Consider the following 26,857-nt stretch of genomic DNA (forward strand, 5'->3'; position numbering starts at 1 on the left):
CTTTAAAAAAGTAAAATACACACACATTGGGGGAAAAAAAATGGTAGTGACAGACTCTCTGGAATAGTCCCCAGCAGATATAAATACAAAAAGTAGAACATCTTGAAATAAAATTCTTTCACATTGGACAAAACCACTCTTCAGAACACTGTACAGTGAACACAGATAAGCAGACTGACATCTAATAGTTACCAGTTCAACCAATGCACAGCAGGAACATCCGAAAGAAAGGCATTCGATATTTAATATCCAAGTTTCAGAACAACCCTGGAGCAATGTATTGCAATTACAAATAAACCACAATTCATTGTGCATTATGGGAAGATATCCCTCCGCCCCCCAGCTCTAGAATTATGCAGCATTGCATGTTTGTGCGTGTGTGAAGTCCACTCTTCTCATCACTAAGTTAACTATAAAAAATGAACAGTGATCCAAAAATATTTCTGGCTATGTCTCACTAGCCAAAAGGTGAACTGTTTCTTCATTTGTACCTGGAGGAGTCTGCAGGCTGGATCTGTTTGAGTGGAGGGGAAAGGAAAAGAAGAAAAGGCAATGTGTGACAGAACTTCTGGATACTTTTTGCATACATAATGCTAGCATTATTTAACAAACACACAAACAAAAAAGCCAAACAAACAAATACAAGTGTGGTCTGTGCCCCCAGAAGTTTCTTTCCTTACTAAGTTGATTTTGTTTTCTCTTTAATGAAAGCCTTTTAAATCTGGTTGGAAATGGATGTAAAGAATAGAAGTACCACAGTACCTTCTTCTTCGTGAGGCCTCTAGGATATAGAATATTCCAATAGCTAGTCCCTTTAAAGAAATGGACACCAATTATTACAGTTGTAATATTTGTGTTATATTTTACAGTTGCAGTCTGCAATAAAAGCAACAAGCAAGAATACTATCTTTACTTACACTTAGTAATGCCCATCCTCCTTGTATGGCGGCAGCCCATTCAAACCCCAGCCTCTCATTTAGGAATCCACCTAATGTTGGTCCTACAAAACCTCTAAAAATATCAAAGAGAAGTATGGGTACCTCAAAGAAGAGATTACAACATCCACAGCTAAAAGAGATTCTTTATCACAATACGTTGAGACAAGAGGTTTCAGATCTATAACTTATGTACAGATAGCACATCAGCTGGCAGACCTCTAATGAGTAGTCCCATGCAAGAGTGGTTTGACATAAGGACTGTCAGTGTAGTCCATGCACCAATTTGAGGTTCTGTGAAGTGATGGGGAAAAAAAGCTACGCAGAATATAAAACTAACCTGTGTTTTCAGACTTGTGTCTTATTGACTCCTGTGTCCATGCAGAGTCCCACTGATTTAAATGGGACCATGCCCAGGTCTGTGCTAGAATTCAATGCAGGAGTGGGGCCTTGTGTTCAAAGTTAGACTACTTATACAGGGGCCTGGTTTTCTGAGGTGCTGAGAACCTTACAAGGTCCATTGATTTCCATGTGAATAGTGCGTGTTCAGCTTTTTTGAAAGCACAGTACAGTATCATTCTCATGCAGTATCACAACATTATTGTTTACAATTAACTTCACTTCTTGTAAAAAACTAGTTCAGTTTACACAACCTAAAGACATATTTAGCAACAGGAGGGGACTGGTACAGGTGACCTTGCACTGTACACATCTTTACTATGTCCACCAGGCTGCTGTCATATACCCAGCATTGCTCTCAACTCTCAGTAGGACATCCAGCATTTCAGTCACTCAGCAGAGAGCATCCATTCTTGTTCCGTTAAATCCCATCAGTTGCGGATGATAAATCAGGGCAGACTAACACTCTGGAAAATGCTGTCCAAAGCTATGGTTTGTGCTCCTGTTGCCTGTGTGCTGCTAGCAACACAAGCAGGGTGGGCAGAGCACTGGCTGTGGCATACCTCACGTCTTCCTCAGCTTCCACTCACTTGATGGCAGCAACTGGGTGAGAAACTCTGGGACCCCTCCTCTCTATCCAAATACATACAGGGCCGGATTCAGGGGCAGGTGACCCAGGCAACTTGGACTTGGGACACTGGGCTCAGGGTGCTGTTTTTCTCTTTAAATGACAAAAAGGGAAAATAGAATGTTTGAAGTAAAATGTTTCAGGTATTCCACATGTGGATTCATTTATCTTGGATGATAAATCAGGGCAGACTAACACTCTGGAAAATGCTGTCCAAAGCTATGGTTTGTGCTCCATTTGGTAGAGCTCCTTGGGAAATACAACATCATGAGTGAGCACCTACATCATCAAGTAGTTCATAAAGAAGCTATGGACCATTACTGTAGCAAAACAATTCAAAATGAATGGATTGACCTTATGGAAAGGAAGGGACTTAACATATTGATGTGGCTTGACAAAGCGAAGTACTATGCCGTAATAATGGACTGCAGTCCTGACATTAGTCACAATGAACAGATGTCATTTACAGTAAGATTTGTTGATAAGGAAGGCTGTATCCAAGTAAAGAAACACTATCTGTTTCCAGTCAGTGGATGGGCTCTACTGGAAAAAGCTTAACAGAACTGTTTATGAATGTTTTGAATGAGAATAAAATAAAGTTTCAGGATTGCCGCAACCAAGGCTACAACAACAGCATGAACACGAAGGGAAGAAACAATGGCATCCAGGCAAGGATCCTGGCACTAAATCCAAAAGCTTTCTTCATGCCTTGTGGTTGCCATTCCCTCAACCTAATTGTGCCAGATGCAGCAGCATCTTCTTTAGAATCAGTATCTCTCTTCAGAGTATTGCAAAGGATATACATCCTGTTTTCAGCATCAGCTATCAGGTGGAAGATCCTCATGGATAACGTGACAAATCTGACCATGAAGCTGCTAAATGACACTCACTGGGAGAGCTGTATCGACAACAGAAAGCCAGTGAGCTACCAAGTGACTGAGGTTTAGGACGCCCTGATAGAACAGGTGCAGTCGAGTAAAGCAGAGGCCAGAATCCGACCCGAGGTGCAAAGCCTGGCAAATCAGATCACGGACTTCAAATTTCTGATCTCAGTTGTGGTTTGGCACAATATCCTGTTCCAAGTAAACGTTGTAAGCAAGGCACTACAAACTCAGTCAATAGACATTGCAACCGCTGCTACTTTGACAAGGAGCTGCCTTGATTTCCTTGTGGCCTACAGAGATAATGCATTTGAAGGTGCATCACTGCTGCCAAAGAAATGGCAGAAGACTTGGGAGTTGAGCCTGTCTTCAAGGAAAGTTGTATTCATTGGAAGAAGAGAGAGTTTGGTTATGAGGGGAGAGATGAGGTGATGGGAAGCTCGGAAGAAAAATTCAGGAGGGAGTTTTTTTGCTCACTCATTGATGCTTCTCAAGTATCCATCAAAGAAAGGTTTAGACAAATGAAGTACCATGAAAAGACCTGGGGTTTTTTGTATGCCCTTAGTAAGCTGCCAGTAGACAGAAAATCACTCGAACAATTATACAGATCTTCACTGGATGCAGACACATGGGGTATGTTCGGATGTCAATGATAAAGACCTCCATGTCGAATTGGACAACATCCATCACATTTTGCAACATGGGAAGCACTCTTCACTCCAAGTTCTCCAATTCATTCGTAATGCAAAGCTGAAGGACACTTTACCTAATGTGTGGACAGCTTTGAGGATTCTGTTCACAGGGCCGATCACAGTCACGAGTGGTAAGCATAGCTTTTTGAAGCTCAGGCTTATTAAAAATGTATATCTGATCAACGATGGCTAAGGCTGCGATTCTGCCATGGAGATAGTGGAAGTCACGGATTCTGTGACCTTCCGTGACCTCAGTGACTTTTGCAGCTGCAGTGGCCAGTGAGGCTGATCCCGGGGCCAGCTGCTCGGGCACCCCGCAGCCAGCCACACTGGCCCTGGGGAGCCCCCAGAGCAGCTGTGTCCTGGGGGCTCAGGAACTGCTAAGTTTTAGTCGGGGGTATATATATAGTAAAAGTCATGGACAGGTCACAGGCCATGAATTTTTGTTTATTGCCTGTGACCTGTCCATGACTTTTACTAAAAATACCCATGACTAAATCTTAGCCTTAATGATGGTCAATGAGAGACTGACATCGCTTGCTATTTCATTGCTTGAAAACGCCATTGGCCAGTCTTTGGATCTCTGACACTGTACTTCAGCTCACAAGGGCAGAGGTGAGAAAACCTTCTGAACTAAAGGACTATGGCAGGAGTAGGCAACCTATGGCAAGCTGATTTTCAGCAGCACTCACACTGTCCAGGTCCTGGTCACTGGTCTAGGGGGCTCTGCATTTTAGTTTAATTTTAAATGAAGCTTCTTAAACATTTTAAAAACTGTATTTAGTTTACATACAATAGTTTAGTTTAGTCTAGTTTAACAAATGTTAAAATGTATTACTGGCACACGAAACCTTAAATTAGAGGTGAATAAATGAAGACTCGGCACATCACTTCTGAAAGGTTGCTGACCCCTGGACTAGAGTTAACATTCTAAGGCTGTCTCCTACTGTAACACTATTTAATACGGCTCCACCCAGAGTTGGTGCACAGTTCAATTTTGTGATGTTCATATACTTCAGTTATTCTTAAAATTAAAAAGTTTCTATAAGCTTAGAGGAAAACATTTTTTATATATGGCATGAATAAATGCAGATTTACAGATCCTAGCATGCAAGTCTTATATGACAGGGATAAATCATGCATGCAAATCGTGCATCAAAGTCATGAAATGGTCTACAAATGCAAAATTTTTATATATATAAATTTTCAAAAGTTTAACAAATGAGGGGAGGAGCACCAAAGGCACTCCTTGCCTGGGGCGCCATTTGGTCTAGAGCCAGCCCTGAACACACACACCCACCCTCAAAATGCCAAATTAGCCACACATCAAACTGTCCAGACAATGAAGGGGAAAAGGTGGCAATTGGCAGGAGAGCAGAGGGGGAGACAGAGGGAGTAGTGATGGGAACATCACTATATCCTTCATCTCAGGCACAAGCGTCCCTCCCTGTACTATTGGGAGGTTCATGGTCACTGTCTTTAAACTAGCACACACCAAGAGTTTGGATAGCCAAGAAGTAACCACACACAGGGGAAGTGCAGGCTCACGCAGCCTTAGTCACCAACAATTATTTCTTGATGTGAAAGACACCACCATCTAAAGGAAGATTAGTTCAGACTCCATCCTGTTATCCCTTTCCTGCACATTTTGAGTCACTGCAGAACATGCCCACCTGGCAGCAATTAAGTAATGAGCCTTTGGTCCAAGGTTAACTTTTATGCCTGTCATTGTGTTAAGTGATTTTTCTTTATCAATTTGTCACTGGGAGACTGGCCCCTTTAAGAGGAAGCAGGGTCCAGCGCATCTGTGACTGACTACCTGCTGCCCAATTAGGCTTAAGAAGAGGTATCCGGGAAACAGGAGACATGGAAGGGCTACCCATGGATCTCTCTCTCTCAACACAGGGAAAGAAGGGAAAAAATTACACAGGCAGCAGCTGAAACGGTCCCTGAAGGAAGCTACTGGGAGCCTGGAAGCACAGACTTTGGCAAACCAGTAAAGTGCCTGAAACCACTATGGCTTATTGCTAAAAGCAGCCAAGTCGGCAGGCTGTAAATTAGCCAAGTCAGCAGGTTTAGCTTAACAAAGGCATGGGGGGGTGGTGCCACAGAGAGGGCAGCTTGACCCACATCCTTCTTGATAAGGATTGTGTTGAAGTTGCTGATACATGCGTTTTAGAGGAGCAGGATGTGCCCCAGGAATGTCTACTGGGGCCTCAATGCTGCAAACTCTGGAAAAACCCACACCTGGTTAATCGATAATCAGAAGGAACCTCTCGCTTGACCATTGAAACTGCTTGCTTAACAAGTTTGCTTTAAGGGACATGTCATTCTATTACTAATGTATAAATAAGGGGAAAAAGTTTGAGGTAGGGGGACTCTTCAGGCCTGGACTCTCCCTCTGGATGCATCTTGTGTTTCCCACTGGCAGTGTCTGCCACTGTGCCACTCGAGAGCCACACTCAGCTTTGGTAATTATCAAGGGTTGGGGGTGTTTTACTAACCTCTTGCAGACGTGTGTATAAGTTCTTGAGACTAAGTAAAGTTTAGCTTGAAGTGAAAGCACTCTTGTGTTGTCCGGTTTGTGCCAGCCATCTATTGGTCGGACGGCCGTGTCTCCCCTGATTTATTTCCTGACACCACCTCTCACAGAATAAAAAGTTACCAAGAGCTTTGGGTTGGAAGAATCCTGGGTAACACCCCCTAGAAAGAGGGCTATGCAACCCCTGAACCTGAGGGGACAGAGACTGCAAGCCAAGGCGGCTTCATTTTGAATCTGGACAGAAGAGACTTTATTTCAAAAAAGTCTTTGGACTTCATAAAGTAGAACCCAAGCAGGGGAATTTCATGTTATACCTTTGGACTTTGTGGCCTTCTTAAGGGGTCCTGAGAGCACAGAATATTGAGGTAGGACATTGAAGAGCCATACTTAGCCAGCAGGGAGGTGCTACAGGGCAAACCAGCTCTTTTACACACTTAAGCAGCCCAGCAACGTTATAGTAACACAGAGCAACCAAAACACCAGAAGTTTATAGAGCATGACTGCGTACCTACCCAAGGGACCACACTGCACCACAGAGCCCAGACACCAGTCCCAAAGCACTTAGCCCCTGCTCGAATCCATTCTCACTGGAGAAAGACAGACAGGTTATTCCCACTAAGTACACTACTTTCCTTTTAAAGTGCTCCATTGCTGGGGGAGGTGGGGAATGTCCCCCCCCCACAGGGAAATATGAACTACATTAATATACCCACAAGTGCAGCCACTACAGCACAGAGAAGTTTCTCTGTGCAGAGGATCTACCACCTTTTCCCCCATGTCTTGCCTATTAAGCCATCTGGCACCACCTCCCTAGGAGAAGGAAGATAAGGACAATGTTAAGTGGGATTCCCAGCACTACAGTGTAATCACCTTTGAGAGTGTGATAAGTAGATATTAATATCACACACAGTCAGTCAGTCTTGTGATGGGGTATAGGAGAAGGAAAGCTGAGAGAGATGGGTCTGAAAAAGGGGAAAGCCCTTGGTTCCAAGGAGAAATACACATTGGCTAAACATGGAACCAAGAGGACCTCAGCCCACTATGGCCAAGCAGCATGAGAGATGGGAAACTGTATTTTAAGTAATCCTGACTCCTGCGGATAGAATTGTTGCTATGGTGTCTCCCAGAGAGACAATGGTATTTGCTGGATATTAATCCTTCCAATGACCTGTAATAAAAGTCCCCTTAATAAATACATACATTAGTCTTATGGCTTGCTATGCAAACCACCAAAACCAGCTGGACCCCATGACCCTATTGAGATCATCACACCCCCTTACCAATAGATAAAATTCAGAAGTGCTTAAGTGATATAGAAGCCCAGCTCATTTTTTTAAAAAAGCCAGAAAGACACTTGACAAGAGCCTAAGTCACTTTTTCAAAAGATTCACCCAACATCTGAGGCTCAGATCAATTAATTAATTAATTACTTCCCTCCTCCCTCCCTCTCAGAGAATGAAAGGGTGGCTGGAAATTGTTTGCAGAGCTTCCCATTATTAGTAATATAAACAGATAGAATTACTTACTAAGCACAACTGAGCATCTCAGGGAACAGTGGGATAGAAGTCAACGCAAAGGAAAAGCCACAAAAAACCAGCACTAGGACAAACATCCAGAGTTTGCTGCAAAATAAGCATTTAAAGAAGTTTTACGCCATTCCTTTCAAATTAAACTTTACTTTCATTAGTTAGGACTGTTACACCAGTTCTCCATGATTCAGAGATTAGTTTTCCCTTCAAAACATCGTTAGCTGTAATATTTGTTTTAAATCATCCAGTAAATAGCCCTGCATGTTTTGACAGAAGAGATTTCTTAAGAGTGCAGCTCCAATTTGAAAAATGGACTTTGTGAAAAACAACAAAATTCTGTGATTCCATTTTTGTTGCGTCAATGATTTTCTTATGCAGGGAGCTCAGTTTATAAACAGAGAATGGTTTTACCAACTGCTGACCCTGAAAATTCATCCTGGGATAGTTAAATCCAAGATATGGTCTTTGTTTCACAACACTAAAGATTCTGCAGTCCACAGTTACATCGGTGTAGAGATAGAGGATGGGGGAAAAAAAAAAAAAAACCCTACAAGCTACTTCCTGAAGTTTCTCCTCCACTCACCCCTCCTCCCCAAATGTTTAAAATTGGTTATGTTCTCCTTCAAAAGTTAGAAAAAAAACAACCAGCTCTACACCTTTGCAACCCTGGCCATCAGTGTCATTTCACAGATGTAATAGAATAGATCATTGGAAGACAATAGGGGTAGCACAGGTGGCTTTACAAATGGAACACAGACACTCTTTGCTTTTTTTGGGGGGGGGGAATGATTTTCCATTGAGCGGCATTTCAATGTCATGAATATTCAAGGAGAGATAGGCACTGTAGTTTATTTCAGTGTAGTTAGTTGAGGTAGACATCAAATGCAGGCTATAGCATTTACCTCATCTAGCTACACGGAGGTTAAACAAATAAATCAAAACACAGTACCTGTCTCCCATTAGATATAACATCAAGATGGCTCTCTCAGTGGGAACTCTTCCTCCCGCCCTGTGAGGACATAGCTGTAGTTGCTTATGCATCCCAAGCACTAACCAAATAAATCACTTTGCTCTCCCACAGCCATGTTGGTCCTGGAGGACTTACCAGTAATAACAAAACTAAACTTTATTATTCTCCACCCCACACACAGACTAAAGTGAGCAGATACAACTCTGAAGAGGCAAAGGATGCAGGTCAATACAGAGTTATTTTTTCTAGTAATTTTCTAGTCATTTTTTAATTATAACCGTATGTAAGTATTCTGAAGCTCCCATTTGTAGTCTGCTGCTTGAGCAAGGAAAACAGTATCTCTTTCCAAAAGCTCAGTAGATAAAATCCTCTTGTATTGAATGGCTACATAAAGTGGTCATAATTAGACAGAATGCCAATTAATGGGGAAAGCTCACTTGATAGGGTTAGAGATAAAAGGCGGTAAACTGTACCTTTCAATGTGCAAGATGGGAGCAGGTCCTAACAGGAAAAAGGACAGTGCTGCCAGTAAGCCCCCAACGACCAACCACCATTTCCTTAGGTGCTGAGAAAGAGAAATCAAAAGGTCTAAAGAAATCCAAACTCAACCAAACTCTTATTTGCTAAACTAGCACATATGCAAAAATAACTTGTGTAAGGTGCTTCTGGCCCACCAGGGAAAGGAAGATACTTGGGACTCATTCAGATGCATTTCCCGTCCTTCAGAAGCAGTTCAAACCTCTTGTGGGTGAAAGCAGGGAGTGGGATTTAGAACAATAATTTTCTAGAGAAAGTGAATATTTTCTCCCCATCACAACAGCATACGAGTCCTTACACTTAACATTTGCCACTCAGCATTAGTTATGGCAGCACAGTATCTCCTATTCCCAGTGTAAGAAGATGCTGCAGATATGACCGGTATTAGAGGCAAATTTGTTTAACTGGATTACCTCAATCCCAAGCTTTTAAAAGTGGCCCCTGGGAAAACTCCTTTACATTCTGACTGAGGCTCCATAGGTAGATGTATGGGAGAGGCACTAATTAGTACATTTCCTATCATGCCCTCTCCCCGGCAAGTGTGCCTACTGTGGCGATTACATCAGGAAGCTTGCAGATGACAAAATCAGGAGGTAAGGGTATTTCAAGTCACTGTGACTCTCTTGCAAACAGACTCTGCTACCAGGGGCCCAAAGCTTGGTTTTCACCAGCAGTATGATTCAGGACCTACTTTTCAGCAGTATTTAAAAAAAAAAGTTTGCATGTGATGCTAATGTAATATTAATCGCTCCCAATACTATCAAGCGCTTGCTGCCATACAGAGTTGACCATGCATCTAATTTTGGATGTTCAATGTCTCTGGTAAATGGCAAAAGACCACAGGAAAAGCAGTGGCAGCCAATTATGTAGCAAAAAGTGACACATACTATGTCAAAATAAGTAGACATTTGCACTTGTGATCAGATAAGGCTTAAACAAAGATCTCCAAAGGTAAAAGGCTGTCACCAAAGCCTCCTAGCCCACACACATACAGAGCTCCTTTGAAATATATTCCTATGGTGAGCTTTTCATTAAGAGTGTCAAGATATGGCTGGCCAGTACATTTGTCCAGAAGGGGGAAAATTTTTTTTTAATTTCCTTATCGTTTGTTCACCACCCTACACCCTCTCCCTCCTCTCCACCCCAATTCCAGCTCTACCTGGAGTAGTGATTCTTTACATCTAAGAGGCAGATCATCCATTTAGCCCATGTAAAACTCCAGCTGTGTATCAGCTATAATGTACATAGAAACAGTAAAGATAATGAACAAGTGTATTTGTGATCTTAGTGTAGCCCCAGATCCTACAAAGGGATCCACTGACTTGATGAAAACGTGATTCAGTGCAGGTGTAAAGGCCTGGCAGATGGATCCTTTTGCAGAATTGGGGTCTTGGTCTAAGACTTCAGAAATGAGATTTCTCTGCTTTTTTACTTTGCATATTTAAGCTAGTCACGTACATAGGACACTATACAAGCAACAAGAGATTTTACTCACTGGCATTTTATCACTTAGAAGCCCAAATAATGGCGAAGACAGGGAGTAGGAGAGTGCCAACGCTAGAAATACTAAACCCACATAACCAGCTGGTAATTTGAACTGTAAAATACAAAGTTTGTTTTTTTTAAAAAAAAAAAGCACAGAATGATTGAAGTATTCCATAAGAATCACATTTTCAGTTAAGTGGCTGAAGCCAATAATTTTAACTCCTTATAAAATATATTTTTCAATACTTGCTACTCCAATATCAGCAGTAGTTTTGGGGTTCCCCCTTAACCCCAAATCTATTCAATTCATCAGATTCCATCACTCCATAGACATGTATGGCTCAAGTGTAATCTCAAAGGTAGACAGAGATTTGCCCCCAATCCTGAATGCTGCATTTTAACAGCTCAGAATCTGGGGTGTTTGAAATCTATATCTCAGAGTTCAGTACAAGTGGCTTTTGTATTTACATCTCCTCCAGTGTTTAGTTTTGTTAATAGTAGATTACTATAGCATTTGTACCTTCCTACTAGGTGAATTTATTTTACAGCATGACTTGCCTTTAAGATTTCTTTTTTCCAGTTTAAAAGCTATAATTTGATATTTTTTTTTTAGTAATAAACCTTCTGTTGTTGTAGCCATGTTGGTTCCAGGATATTAGAGAGACAAGGTGGGTGAGGCAATATCTTTTAATGAACCAACTTCTGTTGAAAGAGACAAGCGTTTGAGCTACACAGAGCTCTTCTCCAGGTCTTGGAAGGGCTCTCAAAGTGTCACAGCTAAATACAAAGTATGGAACAGACTGTTTAGCATCAGTAGTTAGCATATAGTCTAAAGGGTCCATTAATGTGAAGTAGCTCATTAACACCCTGCTCATAGGTCAAAAAGGTGGAGTAGTGGGTTACAGATTGTTGTAATACACCATAATTCCCATGCCTTTATTAAAACCATGATTTTAGTGTCTAGCAAAGTTATGAATTTAAGAATGTTCTGTCTTTTGAAGGTGCTGTCCAGTTTTCCTTTGAGGTGGAGGAGGACGACTGAGAAGTCAGATATGAATAGGGTGACCAGATGTCCTGATTTTATAGGGACAGTCCCGATATTTGGGGCTTTGTCTGATTTAGGCACCTATTATCCCCCAGCCAATTTTTCACACGTGCTGTCTGGTCACCTTGGATATGAAGTGATTGTTTTGTGAAAAGTGTCCGCCCATTGGTGATATGGTTTTTGTCTTTTGTCATTTTTGTTTGTGAGTTCATTTGAGAAAATAATGACTGTCTGGTTATGAGTTGTTATTGGGGAATATAGTGTACTCAATGAGGTACACCACATGTTGTGACTGATATGCATGTGTAGGACCCATGGATCTCGAAGGCTGCACTGTGGGGGGTATTGATCATTGTAGCCATAGAGATGTGTCTTCAAGTTTTGCTTCTGTTATGGCAGGATCTGGTGCCATTTGGAGTTGGTGGGTTCTGGTCTGTGGAGAGCTTACTTCAGATGACCTTGGAGAGATGAGGGGTTGTTTCAAGGCCAAAAAATGGGATTCAGGAAATATTTCTTTCAGGATGAGGTCCTCACAAAGTATGGGTTATAATTATTTAATGATACCCCATAGGGGTTCCAGTATGGGGCAACTGGTAACTTAAATCTGTCACAACCTATCTGCCTGGGGTGTCAGGTGATCAGGCTGAGGCCACAGAATCGTTAGGGAAGGAGATGGAGCACACTAAGTGACTAAATTTTAAAGCTTTATTAATAAAATAAAGTAAAATAACAGCAGAGAGTGCTGGGGATTCCCCACATCACTCAGAGGAAGGAAGAAAGTATTAGTGCCCCAAGCCCTAACCCACTTTCATACTCACACACGTACTACCCAAAGCTGGCCAAGCCTGAGTGTAATGTAAGAAGAGGGTGGAAGAGTGGACAGGAGTTCTGTCCTGTGTATTGATTGTCCAGGGTCCGCTGTTGATCTCCAACCTGCCCTGGCTCTTGGGAGGATTTTTAAGCCCTTGGTTCTTCTGGGGGCATTCCGTTCAGGGACCTCTGTCCCCCATGCTCTTTGTACCAGTCCAAACCAGCTTTTGCAGCTTCCTCGGCTTTCCCAAAACACTTACCAACTTCAGGGATGTGAGGACAGTTATTTTTCACTTGCTGACCTTCGTCATCTCACTCATTTTCGCAGCCCCTGCAATTTTGTTCAGCAGGTCTCCTTTTTCACAGCTGGTCAGGGTTGGAATCTCAGCCCCCTGTCTTTCTTGGCAGGTAGAAGAGAATTTGTTGTGTGCAGTGACCTTGGGCTGGAGGAGTCAACTTATCTTTGGGTTTAGCTGGAACATTGAGTTAACCTTCTCCTTTCTCCTCCCCACCTCCCCTTTTGGCCTCTCAACCTGCAAAGAAATTTTTCACTCCACATTCATACTTTGCCCTTCCCAAGATCCTTTCCTTTACATATAATAGCATTAGCAATATATAGAACCCTTGTGCTTCCCCAGGGGACTCCCTGAGTGGGGGGGCAGTTCTATTGTGATAAGGTGACAACTAGGGTTGTGCAGAGACTGTTTTATTTCCATATTGAAGAAGAAGATTCTCTCAGGGTGTTTGGGGGGCCTGTTCCCTGATGCAATCTATGTCTCTGGTGGAATGTCCTTGTCTGGTGAAGGCAGTTTTAAGTGTCATAAGATATGGATCCCGGACTTTCTCTTCAAAGCATATTCTGTGATATCTGAGTGCCTGACTGTAGATAGATTTCTTGGTGTGTTTTGGGTAGTTACTGAATCTGTGAAGTCAAGCGTGGTGATCCGTGGGTTTCTTGTACACAGTTTTCTGTAGGGATCCATTGTTTAAGCTGATTGTGCTGTCCAGGAAGTTGATGCTGGTGAGGGAGTGTTCTAGAGAGAGTTTGGTGGATGGGTGGTGGCTTGTTGAAGTTGTGGTGGAAATCTCTGAGGGAATTTAGATGAAAATGCTATCCATGGATCTCTGGTACATCATTGGTTTCATGGTGCATTTGTCCAGAAATTCTCTCTCAAGGTGACCCATGAATAGGTTGGCATATTGGGGAGCCATCCTAGTACCCATGGCTGTTCCCATGATTTGAACAAACTGTTTGTTGTTGAATTTGAAATTGTTATGGGTGAGGATGAAATGGAGAAGTTTGGTGATGTGTTTGGGGTGAATATCTGAGTGTTTATGGTCTTGTAGATATTTGGAGGTAGGCAGTGATGCCTTCATTGTGAGAAATGTTGGTATAGAGGGGGTGACATTCATGGTGGTAAGGATGGTGTTTTGAGGGAGCTTGTTAACGTTGCAGAGTTTTTGCAGGAAGTCTCGTGTCCTGGATGAAGCTGACCTTTTGTGTGGTGAGTGGTTTGAGGATGGTTTGTATGAGTCTGGATATTCCTTCAATAAGAGTGCCATGGCTAGGTATGATTGGTCTGCCTGGGTTCCCTTGTTTGTATACCACAGCAAGCATGTAGAAGATCCCTGGGGTGGTTTTGTGCAGGACGAAGTTGTAGAGTTTCTCTTGGAGTTGCTTGAGGAAGGATTTGATTGTATCTTTAAATTCCTGGGTGAATTGTGGTGTGGGGTCTTCTCTGAGTTTGTTATAGTAGGCATTGTTGGAAAGTTGTCAGTTAACCTCATTGATGTGGTCATCATGGTTGAGAATTACAACAATACTCAATTTGTCTGCACGTTTGATCATTATCTAGTGGTTGGATTTCAGGGACTGTACAGCTACCCTCTTGGCAGTGGAAAGATTGTGCTGGATATGATGTTTGTTAAGGATTTCACAGTCTATTTTTTTCCTGAAGCAGAAAAAGTGTGGTTTTGTCCAATGTGGGGTGTCCAGTAGTGTTCCCTCTAATTTTTCCCACATATATGTGGAATGAATTGTTATGTGCACCATCACCTCCATATTGGTGCACATAACAAAATTAATGTGGCAGGAGGTGGAGCCAAGGGGTTCAGAGTGTGGGAGGGGGCTCAGGCAGAGGGTTGAGGTGCAGGGGAGGAGAGCTCCAGCTAAGGGTGGGGGGATGGTGACAAGGGGCTCAGGGCTTGGGCAGAGGGTTGGGGATGAGGGCTTTGGGGTGCATGCTGCCCCAGGGCTATAGGAGAGAGAGAGAGAGAGAGAGAGAGAGAGAGAGAGAGAGAGAGACACCCCCCCCCCAGTGTTCTCTCTCCGCTGCAGCACCTGGGTTCAGGGGGGAGAAGAGGTGCCTCTCCCTGCTGTGGCAGCTCCGAGGCTGGGGCCACGGGATAGGTGCCTCTTCCCCATCCGCGTCAGGTCTGGGCCGGTCTGGGTTGCGGCCGGGGTGCCTCTCCCACCCACAGCTGCAACAGGTCCGGGGCAGGGACACCTCTCCCCCTGCCGCAGCAAGTCCAGGGCTGGGACCAGGGGATAGGTGCCTCTTCCCCATCCACGGCAGGTCCGGGCTGAGGGAGGGGAGAAGGAGGAGGGGCACCTCTCCCCCAGCCGCAGCAGGTCCGGGGTGGGGCTGGGCTAGGGGCAGCGGGGAAAGGTGCCTCTCCCCACCCCAGCAGGTCCAGGGATGGGATGGGAGAGAGATGCATGTTTGCGCAGCTTAGAGGAAACTTAAGTGTCCAGTCAGATGATTCTTTTTTTCTTATGACTGTGGGTGGGGATGTAATAGTGGTGGGTGATTTTGTCACTGTTGTGAAAGAATACTTGGAAGCAGTCAATGGAAGAGTTATTCTCATTTTCCCACATGTTAGTACAGTATCAGGGTCTGTGGTGGGGCAGAAGTTTGGTCCCTTGTAAAGAACAGATAATTCAGCTGCAATTAGGGGTACTCTTGATAAATTGATGATGTTAGGTTGTCATACCTGCATGAGGAAATAAGGAAATCGATCAACAGAGCCAGACGTGTACCCAGAAGCCTCCTATTGCAAGACAAGCCCAAGAAAGAAACCAACAGAACTCCACTGGCCATCACATACAATCCTCAGCTAAATCCTCTCCAACGTACCATCAGTGATCTACAACCAATCCTGGACAACAATCCCGCATTTTCACAGGCCTTGGGAGGCAGGCCAGTCCTCGCCCACAGACAACCTGCCAACCTGAAGCATATTCTCACCAGCAATGACACACCGCACCATAGTAACTCTAATTCAGGAACCAATCCATGCAACAAACCTCGATGCCAACTCTGCCCACATATCTACACCAGCGACACCATCACAGGACCTAACCAGATCAGCCACACCATCACCGGTTCATTCACCTGCACGTCCACCAATGTAATATACGCCATCATGTGCCAGCAATGCCCCTCTGCTATGTACATCGGCCAAACGGGACAGTCCATATGTAAAAGGATAAATGGACACAAATCAGATATTAGGAATGGCAATATACAAAAACCTGTAGGAGAACACTTCAATCTCCCTAGACACACAATAGCAGATTTAAAGATAGTCATCCTGCAGCAAAAAAAGCCTCAGGACCAGACTTCAAAGAGAAACTGCTGAGCTTCAGTTCATTTGCAAATTTGATACCGTCAGCTCAGGATTAAACAAAGACTGTGGATGGCTAGCCAACTACAAATGCAGTTTCTCCTCCCTTGGTGTTCACACCTCAACTGCTGGAAGAGGCCTCATCCTCTCTGATTGAGCAAACCTCGTTATCCCTAGCCTGATTCTTGCCTGCATATTTATACCTGCCTCTGGAAATTTTCACTACGTGCATCTGATGAAGTGGGTATTCACCCACAAAAGCTTATGCTCCAATATGTCTGTTAGTCTATAAGATGCCACAGGACTCTTTGCCGCTTTCACTAAATAAGGACACTACACCAGAGAAGAGGATCGTATCACAGACCAGACCTCCCTAATAGCCCAAGAGAGCTTGCTCCATTACAGAACAAACAAAAATTTTGATTGCATATACCCACTTGACAGTTACCACCCCACACCAGAGCCCGTATAGGGCATCATTAAACAATTACACACCATGCTCAATGGGAACTACATCCTGAAAAAAGTCTTTCCTGAACCCCCTCTTCTGGCCTTGAAGCAACTCCCTCCCCCCAACCTCACCAAGCTCCTCATCAGAAGCAAGCTTCCTGCAGACTAGGGCCCACCAACTCAAAATGGCACTAGACCCTGCCAGAACAGAAGGAATATCTCCACTGCTATAATGATAAATACTTCACCACAACACAGCTTTCAAGATCCAGTGGTCCTACACGTGCCTATCACAATGTGAGGTTTACTTCATCCAGTGCACTCAATGCCCCAACAATCAGACAATCACTATGCTGTCAAATAAACTCGCACAGAAAAGTGATAAGACAAAAACACCATATCACACATGGGTGAACACTTTTCACAAAATTATCACTCTGTATCTGACCTCTCAGTCCTCCTCCTCAAAGGAAACCTGTGCAACACTTTCAAAAGATGAGCCTTGAGCTTAAATTCATAATGTTGCTAGACACTACGATCAAGGTCTTAATAAAGATACTGGCTTTATTACAACAATCTGTAACCCACTAACCCCACTTTTTTTTCTATGACTGGAGGGGTGTTAATGGGCCACTTTAGCATAAGAAATTAATACATATTGTAAGGGACCATTCAAGGTAAACAAGCAGTTCCACTTTGTATTTAGCTATGACACTCTGAATACCCTTCCCAGACCTGGAGAAGAGCTCTGTGTAACTCAAAAGCTTCTCTCTCTCACCAACAAAAGTTGGTCCCATAAAAGATCATCTTACCCACTTTGTCTCTGTAATATATAGAGAGATTCAGAACAGGGCATGGGAGGGAGAGGAAAGTGGTCTCAGTGATTCAACAAACAATAGAATAAGAAGTTAGAATATTGTAGAGTAGGCTTTGTTCGCTTGTCATTTGCCTTTCCCTAGTTTTATAGGCCAATGGCATGAACAATTCACAATTCTAGATTTGAAGAGCTCAGTCAATTCAAATATTCCAAGATTGCAGCTATTTCAATTAAAACCTCAAAATCTATAAATACTCTTCTTACCCAATCACATGCACACGAACCCCCTGCCACTCACACATGCATTATCTGTTCATCTTATCCAGAGACTTTAAATGAAAAAGAATCAGGAAAATTTTGCACTTGGCAAAGTTGCAATTAAGCTTGGTTTTCAAGTTTCCTGATGGGGAAATATAATGACGACATCATTAATACATACCTAATGATTTTGTTAGCAGGCACTTTATTTCAGCATGTCATACAAGCATACAAACAAGTTACATTATCCATCTTAATGGATAAGTGACAAGGCCGAGATAGCGTCTGCAGAACAGACTGTTGAAACAGTTTGTGTGGTTTTACAAGCAGAGGTGGAGCCAAAACAGCTTAGCCCCAAAATAAGATGCTTTTGCTTAGGACAATGTTCTGTCACAGTGACTTATCCCAAGGACAAAGCATTTACTCATTTTATCTGACAGACAGGGGTGCATGAAAGGGAGAGTTGCAGTCACAGTTTGAATACCTTAGGGAAGGAACTTGTGCAACTGGAAAAAAATTTAAAAGAGCACTGTGGAAATCAAATTACTCTGAATGGCAAGTCAACAATATACAGTATTAAGCTTGGCTAATGCCGACGACAAGCACGTTTCTTAAAAAATCCAATTTATTAGGACATCCATTTTAAAATATTTGAATTAAAGTAATCCATATTGCTGAAGTCATTAACCCATCTCTTGCACATTAAGATGACTCACCTTCTCTGAAACGAACAGTGACATAGTGGGATCCAGAAAGCCTAAACACGCACTTAGTGAAAGTCTAGTAAAACAGAGAAATAAAACTTTTGGCAGAGTAATGAGCATCCACAACGAGTCCTTGGTAGCGATTGCATCTGTTTTAAGAGAAGAAACGAAACTGTGTTCTTTTGGTAGCATGGGTTGTGTTTAATTTGATATGCTCATAACCCACTCTCTTGCTTCCAAGATTTGGTATTCTCCCACTCCCACTGCTTTAAAGATGGTCACCTCATACACAGCCTCCAAAATTGGAAGATAGACAAATTAACCGGGGGGGAGGGGGAGGGGAGGAAGAGAAAACAGAACTTAATTTTTTCTATTTAATGCCTTCATCTTAGATTAAAGTAATTGAGCTATTGCCTATTAAGTGAAGCAAAAATATTAAATACAGCCATTTCTCTACAGTACACCATCTGCCATTACATAAAATCAGACTAGATAATCTAATAATTCATTCTGGCCTTAAAAAGAAAAAATAACAAACACATTGTGCATCATAAAACCACATGTGGAAGTTCTCCCTTTTCAGGGTATTCCTAGTTCAGACATGTGCTACCAAAACAAAAAAGATTTTCAGTTGTCAAACCAAATTCATAAGTGTATTCATGCAGTTACCTGATCAGGCTTCCTGCACCTTGGATACGAACTCTAGACAAGACACATTTCAGGTGCCATTGTGATGTCTTTTCATTTCTAAGTTATGTTCCATTGCCCTGCTCCTGCGCACACTTCAATATGTGCATGATCTCGATGTGTGTACAATGAGACTGCTACTCATATGCGTCATCTACAAGATCAAAACCTATGACTATTGTATAATGACTTCCACATAGCAAAATTCCAAAGCTGCATAATTCAGAGTATTTATATCCAAGCTATACACATCTTTCAAAGACAGACAAATTGTTAACCAGCATATCCCATCTAGTGGTAGTAAGCAGGATACAGACTCATATGCATGTGTAAAAAAAAAAAAAGAACAGGAGTACTTGTGGCACCTTAGAGACTAACAAATTTATTTGGGCATAAGCTTTTGTGGGCTAAAGCCCACTTCATCGGATGCATAGAATGGAATATATAGTAAGAAGATATATACACACACACACATACAGAGAACATGAAAAGGTGGAAGTAGCCATACCTTAATTAATTAAGATGAGCTATTATCAGCAGGAGAAAAAAAGGAAAGCTTCAAAAACAGACTCCAATTAGAAACTGCTGAGCTTGAATTAATATGCAAACTAGATACTATTAACTTGGGTTTGACTAGAGACTGGGAGTGGCTGGGTCATTACACATATTGAATCTATTTCCCCATGTTAAGTAGCCTCACACCTTCTTGTCAACTGCCTAAATGGGCCATCTTGATTATTACTACACAATTTTTTTCCCTCCCCTGCTGATAATAGCTCATCTTAATTAATTAAGGTATGGCTACTTCCATCTTTTCATGTTCTCTGTATATGTGTGTGTGTATATAATCTTCTCACTATATGTTCTGTTCTATGCATCTGATGAAGTGGACTGTAGCCCACGAAAGCTTATGCTCAAATAAATTTGTTAGAACAGGAATACTTGTGGCACCTTAGAGACTTTTTGCGGATACAGACTAACACGGTTGCTACTCTGAAACGTGCGTATTATATATATGTGCTTTCTCTCCTGTGATTTATTATAGTTACTTACCATCCCCTCACTTGAAGCTTTATAGAAAGCCCACAAAGTGTTTAGCCATGCAGTTATTATCCTCCAAAGTTATCACGTCTCCAATGTTCCATTAGTTTTGTAGTCCAGCAATCTGGTGATGACTACCTTCTAATATTAGGCTGTTCATATTATATGGACCATTAACTTCTAGCTACCTTTTCTCCCCAGAATGCATCAGGGTTCAAAATACTGCATGCAGCTGAATTCTCTTGTATGTGTTAATTATATCTTGAATTGTGTGGAATACAATACATTGGAATCCCTTTGTCCTCGGTACTGTAAGCCTCCAACTAGCCTCAAAATGCTACTAAGCAAAGACAACTAATCATTTCCAGTCCCAAAGCCCAGAGACACATGTAGAAAAATCTCACTGCATTTCAATGCAACAGAGAAAGCTAGCATTTACAGGGATGGACAGAAAACATTTGGTTCATTCCAAGCCACATGCACCCATTATTTTTAGTTATGTTCAACAAGGACCTGATCCTGCACCATTAAAATCAGTTGCAATTTTGCATAAAAGACTTCTTATGCCTGATCCAGCTCCAGGAATCTCATACAGATAGTTATACACAAGAAGAATTAAAATATTTTACTAGAGTATGCATCTATCTATCCATCCATCTCAAATTTGAAATACTGAGCAAAGGAAGTGGGAGGAGAAGAGCCTACCGTATTTTGGTAAGAGGTACATGTTCAGAGGCACCAGGATCAGCACTACACATCCTAGCACTATGAAAGGGACTTCATAGCCAAAGGACTGATACAAAAAGCCACCTATAGGTGGGCCCAGCACCAGTCCAAGCCCTGTAAATGTTTCAAGACAGCCCTAAAGAGGAGGGAGAGAGAACAAACATCAATTTTTGGGTGCATCTGAATTCTTCAGCAACAGTCTGGAGACAAAAATCACTTCCTATGAGGAGCATTCAGTGTGATGAGTTGGTTAGATAGAAGTGAGGCTCTGTCATTGATCAAGAACTAGACCAAGTCACAACCATCAACAACCACCTTCACATGCAAGGACAGCAAAAGGAGTCTGAAAAGTTGTCTAGGTAAAGGAATCTGATCCTCTTATTACAGCACAGAGAGGACAGGACCAAGTATAGTTCTTACTTTTTTGGTATTAGCCACTCAAGTACTGCCTAACATACCTGGTTCCTGGGGCAAAATACCTCCATTGCTGTTCCATATACCCAGTACATCTGCAGGGATGCCAGCAATGAAGTGACTACATTTCCCAAATACAAAATTACATTAGAACCTGAAGGGGAGAACTTAGTAAGCATATTGCAATGAATTATCATTAAGTCACCTCTTTGGGGCTTGGGTGAAAGATGCCTTAAATTAAATAACTTTTCTACCTACATACAATTGGTCAAGTTCAGCCCCTGCATCTATCTAATGAAGTCCATCAAGTCACAAAATGGGTATGTTTGACCCACTAAGTCTGGTTTCTTTTATCAGATGCTACCTCAAAGAATAGGATGAAGGGGGCCTATGTGGACTTAGTCTCCATTAGTTACATCAGGGGTAGTCAACAGGCGGACCGCAGGCCAAACCCAGACCACCACATGCTTTTGAATGGACCCAAAAATCTATTTACTTATCATATGTTTTATAATTATTTTCTCTGGAGTCTGGACCGTGACCAAGAAATTTGGATTTTGACAAAAATAATTGACTACCCTTCAGTTACATCGTTGGATCAGCCTATACTTAAGCTAAGAAATGTTCCTGGGGGGGGGGAAAAAAAAAAAGAAGAAAAAAAAGGAGAGTCGTTAGCCATAATATCCACTGGGAAGTGATAGAACAGTGACAAGAAGACCCACATAAGGGCATGTCTAGACTAGAAAGATGTACTGCTTGCACTATATGGGTAATGCTTTCACCAGTATCATTATTCCCATGCAGGAAGGAGAAAAACTGCCCTGGTAGAAATCACCTTTACACTAGTATACCTGTGTCTACACAAAGGCTTTTGCCACTATGACTATTTTGGTTAAAAAAGGCCACCCATAATTAAAATATGGGTAAAACTTAAATGTATACCAGACTTGTGTCTCCACTTGGTCTCCTTTGAGTTAATTTGCTCACACACCCCCAAAAAATTAGGATTACTTCTATCTAATTGAACAGCAGCACCAATTCCTACTCCAAGTCTCCAGCCATATCCATGTCTTAGATCCCTCCTCCCATTGCTACTGGTTTGCTGTCTTTAAAGCAAGGGCACAGGATTAGTATCATGCAGGGTTTGGTCAACACTCCCTCCCTTCTGTCTACTCCTAGTGAAGCCATCACCAATGCAGCTGGACACAACAGCATAGGGCACTTCGTAACAGTCCCACTTAGGGTGGCCAGACAGCAAGTGTGAAAAGTCAGGACAAGGGGTGGGAGGGTAATAGGAGTGTATATAAGAAAAAGGCCCAAAAATCAGGACTGTCCCTATAAAATCGGGACATCTGGTCACCCTAGAATGGAGGAACCTTTAGAAGAAAAAAAAAATCCCAGATGTGATGGTTTAACTTCTCGCTGAAGCACCTGGTTAAAGCGGATTTGATCCTTAAGCAGAAAGCTGTAGGATAAGCCAGATCATTTTCCTTTGTTGTGTGATGTCATATGACATACGGAATTCAGTTTTCATGAAGACTAGATTAAGTGGTTGCATTTTTAAAAAGCTTTCAGATTGTACGTTGTCTGTCAGTATCCTACCCATGTTTCAAAGAAGGCTGGTAAATGGATCACAAAAAGAACATAATCAAAAATCCCTCCTCAACTAATCCTCAGAAAGACATGAAGGTTTTTTGGTTTTTTTTGTTTGTTTGTTTTTTTAAAAAAAAAACACTCCTGCATATGTTACTGAATGAGCTCAGTTTTACATCCTCATTCCTTCCATTGTTCCAGGACTTGCATAACTTTTATTGCAGTTGAATCATGATTATTCACCTAGGGATATATAGTTTTTTTTTTTTAATTCAAATTAGAGATTTTTGTCAGGCTTTTTAAGTTTGAGGAGCTTATATTAGACACCTGACATGATCTGTAGGGTTACAGTGGCTGTCTGGTACGCACAATGCACAAAGATGTAGGAGAGTCATTAAAACACTTTTATTCTGGACGTTCGGCCATAATGTGTAGTTCTGTACATACCATTACTGTAGCTATGTTATTGGGAAAAGCCTTTGCAAGAATAGAAAATGAAGCTGTCACTGCTGTAGCAAAGCCCATGGCATCCATCGCTCTAACCAGAAAACACAAACCAATGAATACTGGCCCATCAGGTGCTCTGTCCAACAGACTGAAAGAACAAGGAAACAAAACAAAATGAAATAAAACAAACCAAAAAGATAATAGCTTTAAACAGTATGGTCTAGTGATCAAAGCACAGGGCAAGTCACTTGCCCTTTGTCAAATGGGAATAACTCTTACCTATCCATCACAAAGAAAGAGCTTGAAACATTTAGACACCTAGCAGGCAATGCAGGCTCCCCCACCTCCAGAGTCCAAGGACAGTGTCCTGATGAGAAGCTCAGTTCCACTTTCACTCTCAGGTGCTGTGGAAGGTGCTGTCCCAGGACCTGCTTGGGTGCTCCAGCTTTTGCACGTATTTGATATATTAGAAGCTCCAGTATCTCTAGTGTATGTCTATACTGGATTGTAAATCCATGCTAAGACTCAGGTTTGAGCCCAGACCTCCTTTAGCATCCACACACAAATATTCTGACTTGGGTCAATAAGCTCTCAGACCCAGGTCCTAGGACATGGGTGGAAAATTAACACGAGATAATATATGGAAGAGTCAATTTTGGCTTATGCCCCAATGAAATGATTATTGGGGGTAGCGGCATGTAGCTGCTAAAGGCAAAACACATGCCAGCACCCTTGTGTCACCCCCCCACTCCCAGCCGCCACATTGAATTCAAAATGGATTCCGGGAAATGAAAACAAAAAGTTAAGCAGTTATGATGAAATTTTTTACTAAATATTCAGCCCCTCCCCTTGTGTCAAAGATGCTTTATGGAGATAAGGAGCCTTTTACTGATAGTACATAATGCCATACAAATCGGTACCATTGGACCATGCCAAGCTGGCTGTCCAATTACTCTCAGCTGTAATGGGGATGGGGGAGAATTTATAGCCCACAGGTGCCTTACTAACTGTCCAAAATGCACCTGGGGTTGTATCTACTCCAGGAGTCCTGTATTAGGAGTCCAGAAAGATGCCAGGAAAGGGGGGTGCTTTTCAGTCCCTTTTACTGAGCTATGATCCAAACAGGGGAGGGGTAAAAAGTTATTTAGGCTATGGATGCCCTATGAGGAATCCAGGCTGTCCTTGGTGTGTGTGTGAATAGTCTGTGGGTGCCATATAAGGAGTCCAAATTGATCTGGGGGGTCTGTATGTAACCATGGGGGCTGTAGTGTAAGCTTAAGCTGCACTGGGGTCAGTGCAGGACTGCAGGGAGCTTGCAGGGAGGCTTCACTATCTGCAAGAGAACTCAGCACCCTGTTGCTTTCCCCACAAGTTTTCCACACAATCCCATTTGCTGATGATTGCAAACTTTTCCCGGAGCACAGACTCCAAACGGGTGGTCACATTTCAGTGCAGGGCATGCTCATTAGGGCCTCCTCCGTAGGCCCTTCCACTAGTAGATGTACTGGCCAGGCACTATAAGTCTAAAATGATTAGAAAACCATAGGTAGTAAACCATGACAAGTGGTCGCCCTTCTTCCACCACAAGGGAAAAAATGGACTGGAATGTTAGAAATAATTTAAATTGATTTTGTAAATCAGACCTTATCATAATGTGATTGGGCTTTATTCTTAGAAAAAGTTGGTTCTTAGATACTGTTGAGAGTTGAGCAGAAACCAAAGTATCATTTTTGACCTTGACTTTTGCTACAGATGAAGTCAAACTTCTTTTTGAAATACTCAGACAATAATGTGTTCTTTCATTTGTCTTGCCAGCCCTTTCACCTCTGCAGGGCAGTCAGTCAACCAGGACCTTTTTAGGGGTCAGGGGAGGGGGCAGCCATATGCGGCTACAGAGATCAAGGAGGAAGCAGGAAAGAAGAATTGATAATCGACACCCTGGATAAACCAGGTCATCAGAAGCAATACCAATGGGATGAGGACGTATGCCAGGCTGACAGAGAGAGAGGCTGCAGCACATTAGAAGAGATTGGCAGTATAGTTTCTGGAGCCGAAGCAACACTTGAGGGAGAAAAATCAAGTGCAGCAGAAAGGTTAGGGAAGCTGCTTGTGCTCAGGGCAGTGAGACTGAAGGTTCCAACCACAGTTACATCTGTACCTCCTGCTCCTGTCCCACACCCTGAGCCCCACCACGCTACTGTATCCTGCAGCCCCAGAACCCTTTGGACTATTCTGTGATCGGGTGGTACATGCTACAAGGCATGAACCCCAGTTGGAATGGGCACGTGTGCCACATTCATTCTTCCAGTCCTGTGAAGCAGCCAGTGCATACATGACACACTAGAAAGGCCAAAGAGAACTGGGGTGGGAGGCACTCAGGATTGGTGAAACAGAGCTGGAGTTTTTTTCTCTTGGAGTGGACAGGATTATGAGTCAGTTAGCCACCTGTCTCAGCAAGAGAAAGACCAACTTAGTGGTGCTGAACTGGTACCAACTCCCTGTCTCACCACTTTGTTAGCCACCCAAACAATCTCTGGAGAAGCTGTGCCAGCCTTTACTGTACCCTGCAGGTTAACATTGTAATCCCCATGCTCCCTAGAAGAGTGTTCCCTGTAATATCTAGATCCTGTCACTAGACACTCGCAGAAATTACCAAGTTGGCTGTCTCCAAAGAGAGCGTACTCATCAGCCTGTTTTTCAGTTCAAGATTCACACTTTAAGTATAAAAGCACAGAGATAAATTTATAATAAATCCAAGAATAAGCTTATTGATTAAAGCCACAGGCATAAGTGAAACTGACTAAAATGGTGAAAGGAGAACTGGTTACAAATAAGTATAACACTTCTCAGAGACTAATCAAAACTTTTAACAGGTGGAAAGCTTTGCCTAAGCTAAGTTTCTTGCCTACAACAACCTCTCAGCATCACCAGCCTCAAGGCCAGGATCTAACTTTCATGGAAGCAAAAAGCACTGTCCATTTTGTTCCCTCAGTGATGGACAAAATGTTGTTTTATTTCCCCAAGACTCATTGTTTTGATCTCGGACACAAGACAACCTTCTGGGCTTTAAGCATCTAACATCATCTTATGCTGATTACTCATTTATGGTTAAGCTGATTGCTTCCCTCCCTCTCTCTGAACTTTACTCTTTTGTGTTTCTGGCTTCCCTATTTACTCTGCAACAACGCTTCTCTTATCTAAGCTAAAGATCCCTGTAGCACCCCAAAATACTGTGGGGTTTGCTCATCAAGCGGGTTACTACCAGAACAATTGTGACAAGAAAGTGGGGAAAGGGATGTGCTGAACCTGTGACATATGAGGGTGGCAGCTTGGAAGTGCTGCTGGACCCAGTCTGCCAAGTCCAGGGGCATATGAGGGTGGCAGCCCAGAAGTGCTGTTCGACCCAGCCTGCTCAGGCTTACTCTATTCCGGTGCAGTACCTGTGGCATACAAGGGTGGCAGCTTGGAAGTGCTGCTTGGCCCAGGCTATTGAGCCCAAGGACATATAAGGGCCAGCTTGAGAGTGCTGATTGACCCGGTCCACTCATACTTGCTCTGTTAATGTGTGTGCGCTCATCTGATTTGGGGGCTGGAGGAACCCAGTCCTGGGGAACCTACATCCTGCAGGACACCTCCACTG

General features: G+C 42.7%; 1 protein-coding gene across 1 annotated transcript in view; it reads right to left on the reverse strand.

The window, feature by feature from the left end:
- Positions 1 to 447: 447 nt before the first annotated feature.
- Positions 448 to 26,857, reverse strand: part of LOC140908254 (MFS-type transporter SLC18B1-like) — a 37,386-nt gene continuing 10,976 nt past the window's right edge. The window contains exons 5-14 of the mRNA XM_073335205.1: positions 23,218 to 23,365; positions 20,743 to 20,899; positions 18,322 to 18,458; positions 10,609 to 10,710; positions 9,050 to 9,141; positions 7,604 to 7,699; positions 6,590 to 6,664; positions 918 to 1,011; positions 763 to 812; positions 448 to 514 (exon numbers count right to left, since the gene is read on the reverse strand). Of these exons, the coding sequence (XP_073191306.1) occupies positions 448 to 514; positions 763 to 812; positions 918 to 1,011; positions 6,590 to 6,664; positions 7,604 to 7,699; positions 9,050 to 9,141; positions 10,609 to 10,710; positions 18,322 to 18,458; positions 20,743 to 20,899; positions 23,218 to 23,365 (1,018 nt within the window). The remainder of the gene's footprint in view (positions 515 to 762; positions 813 to 917; positions 1,012 to 6,589; positions 6,665 to 7,603; positions 7,700 to 9,049; positions 9,142 to 10,608; positions 10,711 to 18,321; positions 18,459 to 20,742; positions 20,900 to 23,217; positions 23,366 to 26,857) is intronic.

This window comes from Lepidochelys kempii, chromosome 3 (assembly GCF_965140265.1).
Source record: "Lepidochelys kempii isolate rLepKem1 chromosome 3, rLepKem1.hap2, whole genome shotgun sequence".
Classification (NCBI taxonomy): domain Eukaryota; kingdom Metazoa; phylum Chordata; order Testudines; family Cheloniidae; genus Lepidochelys; species Lepidochelys kempii.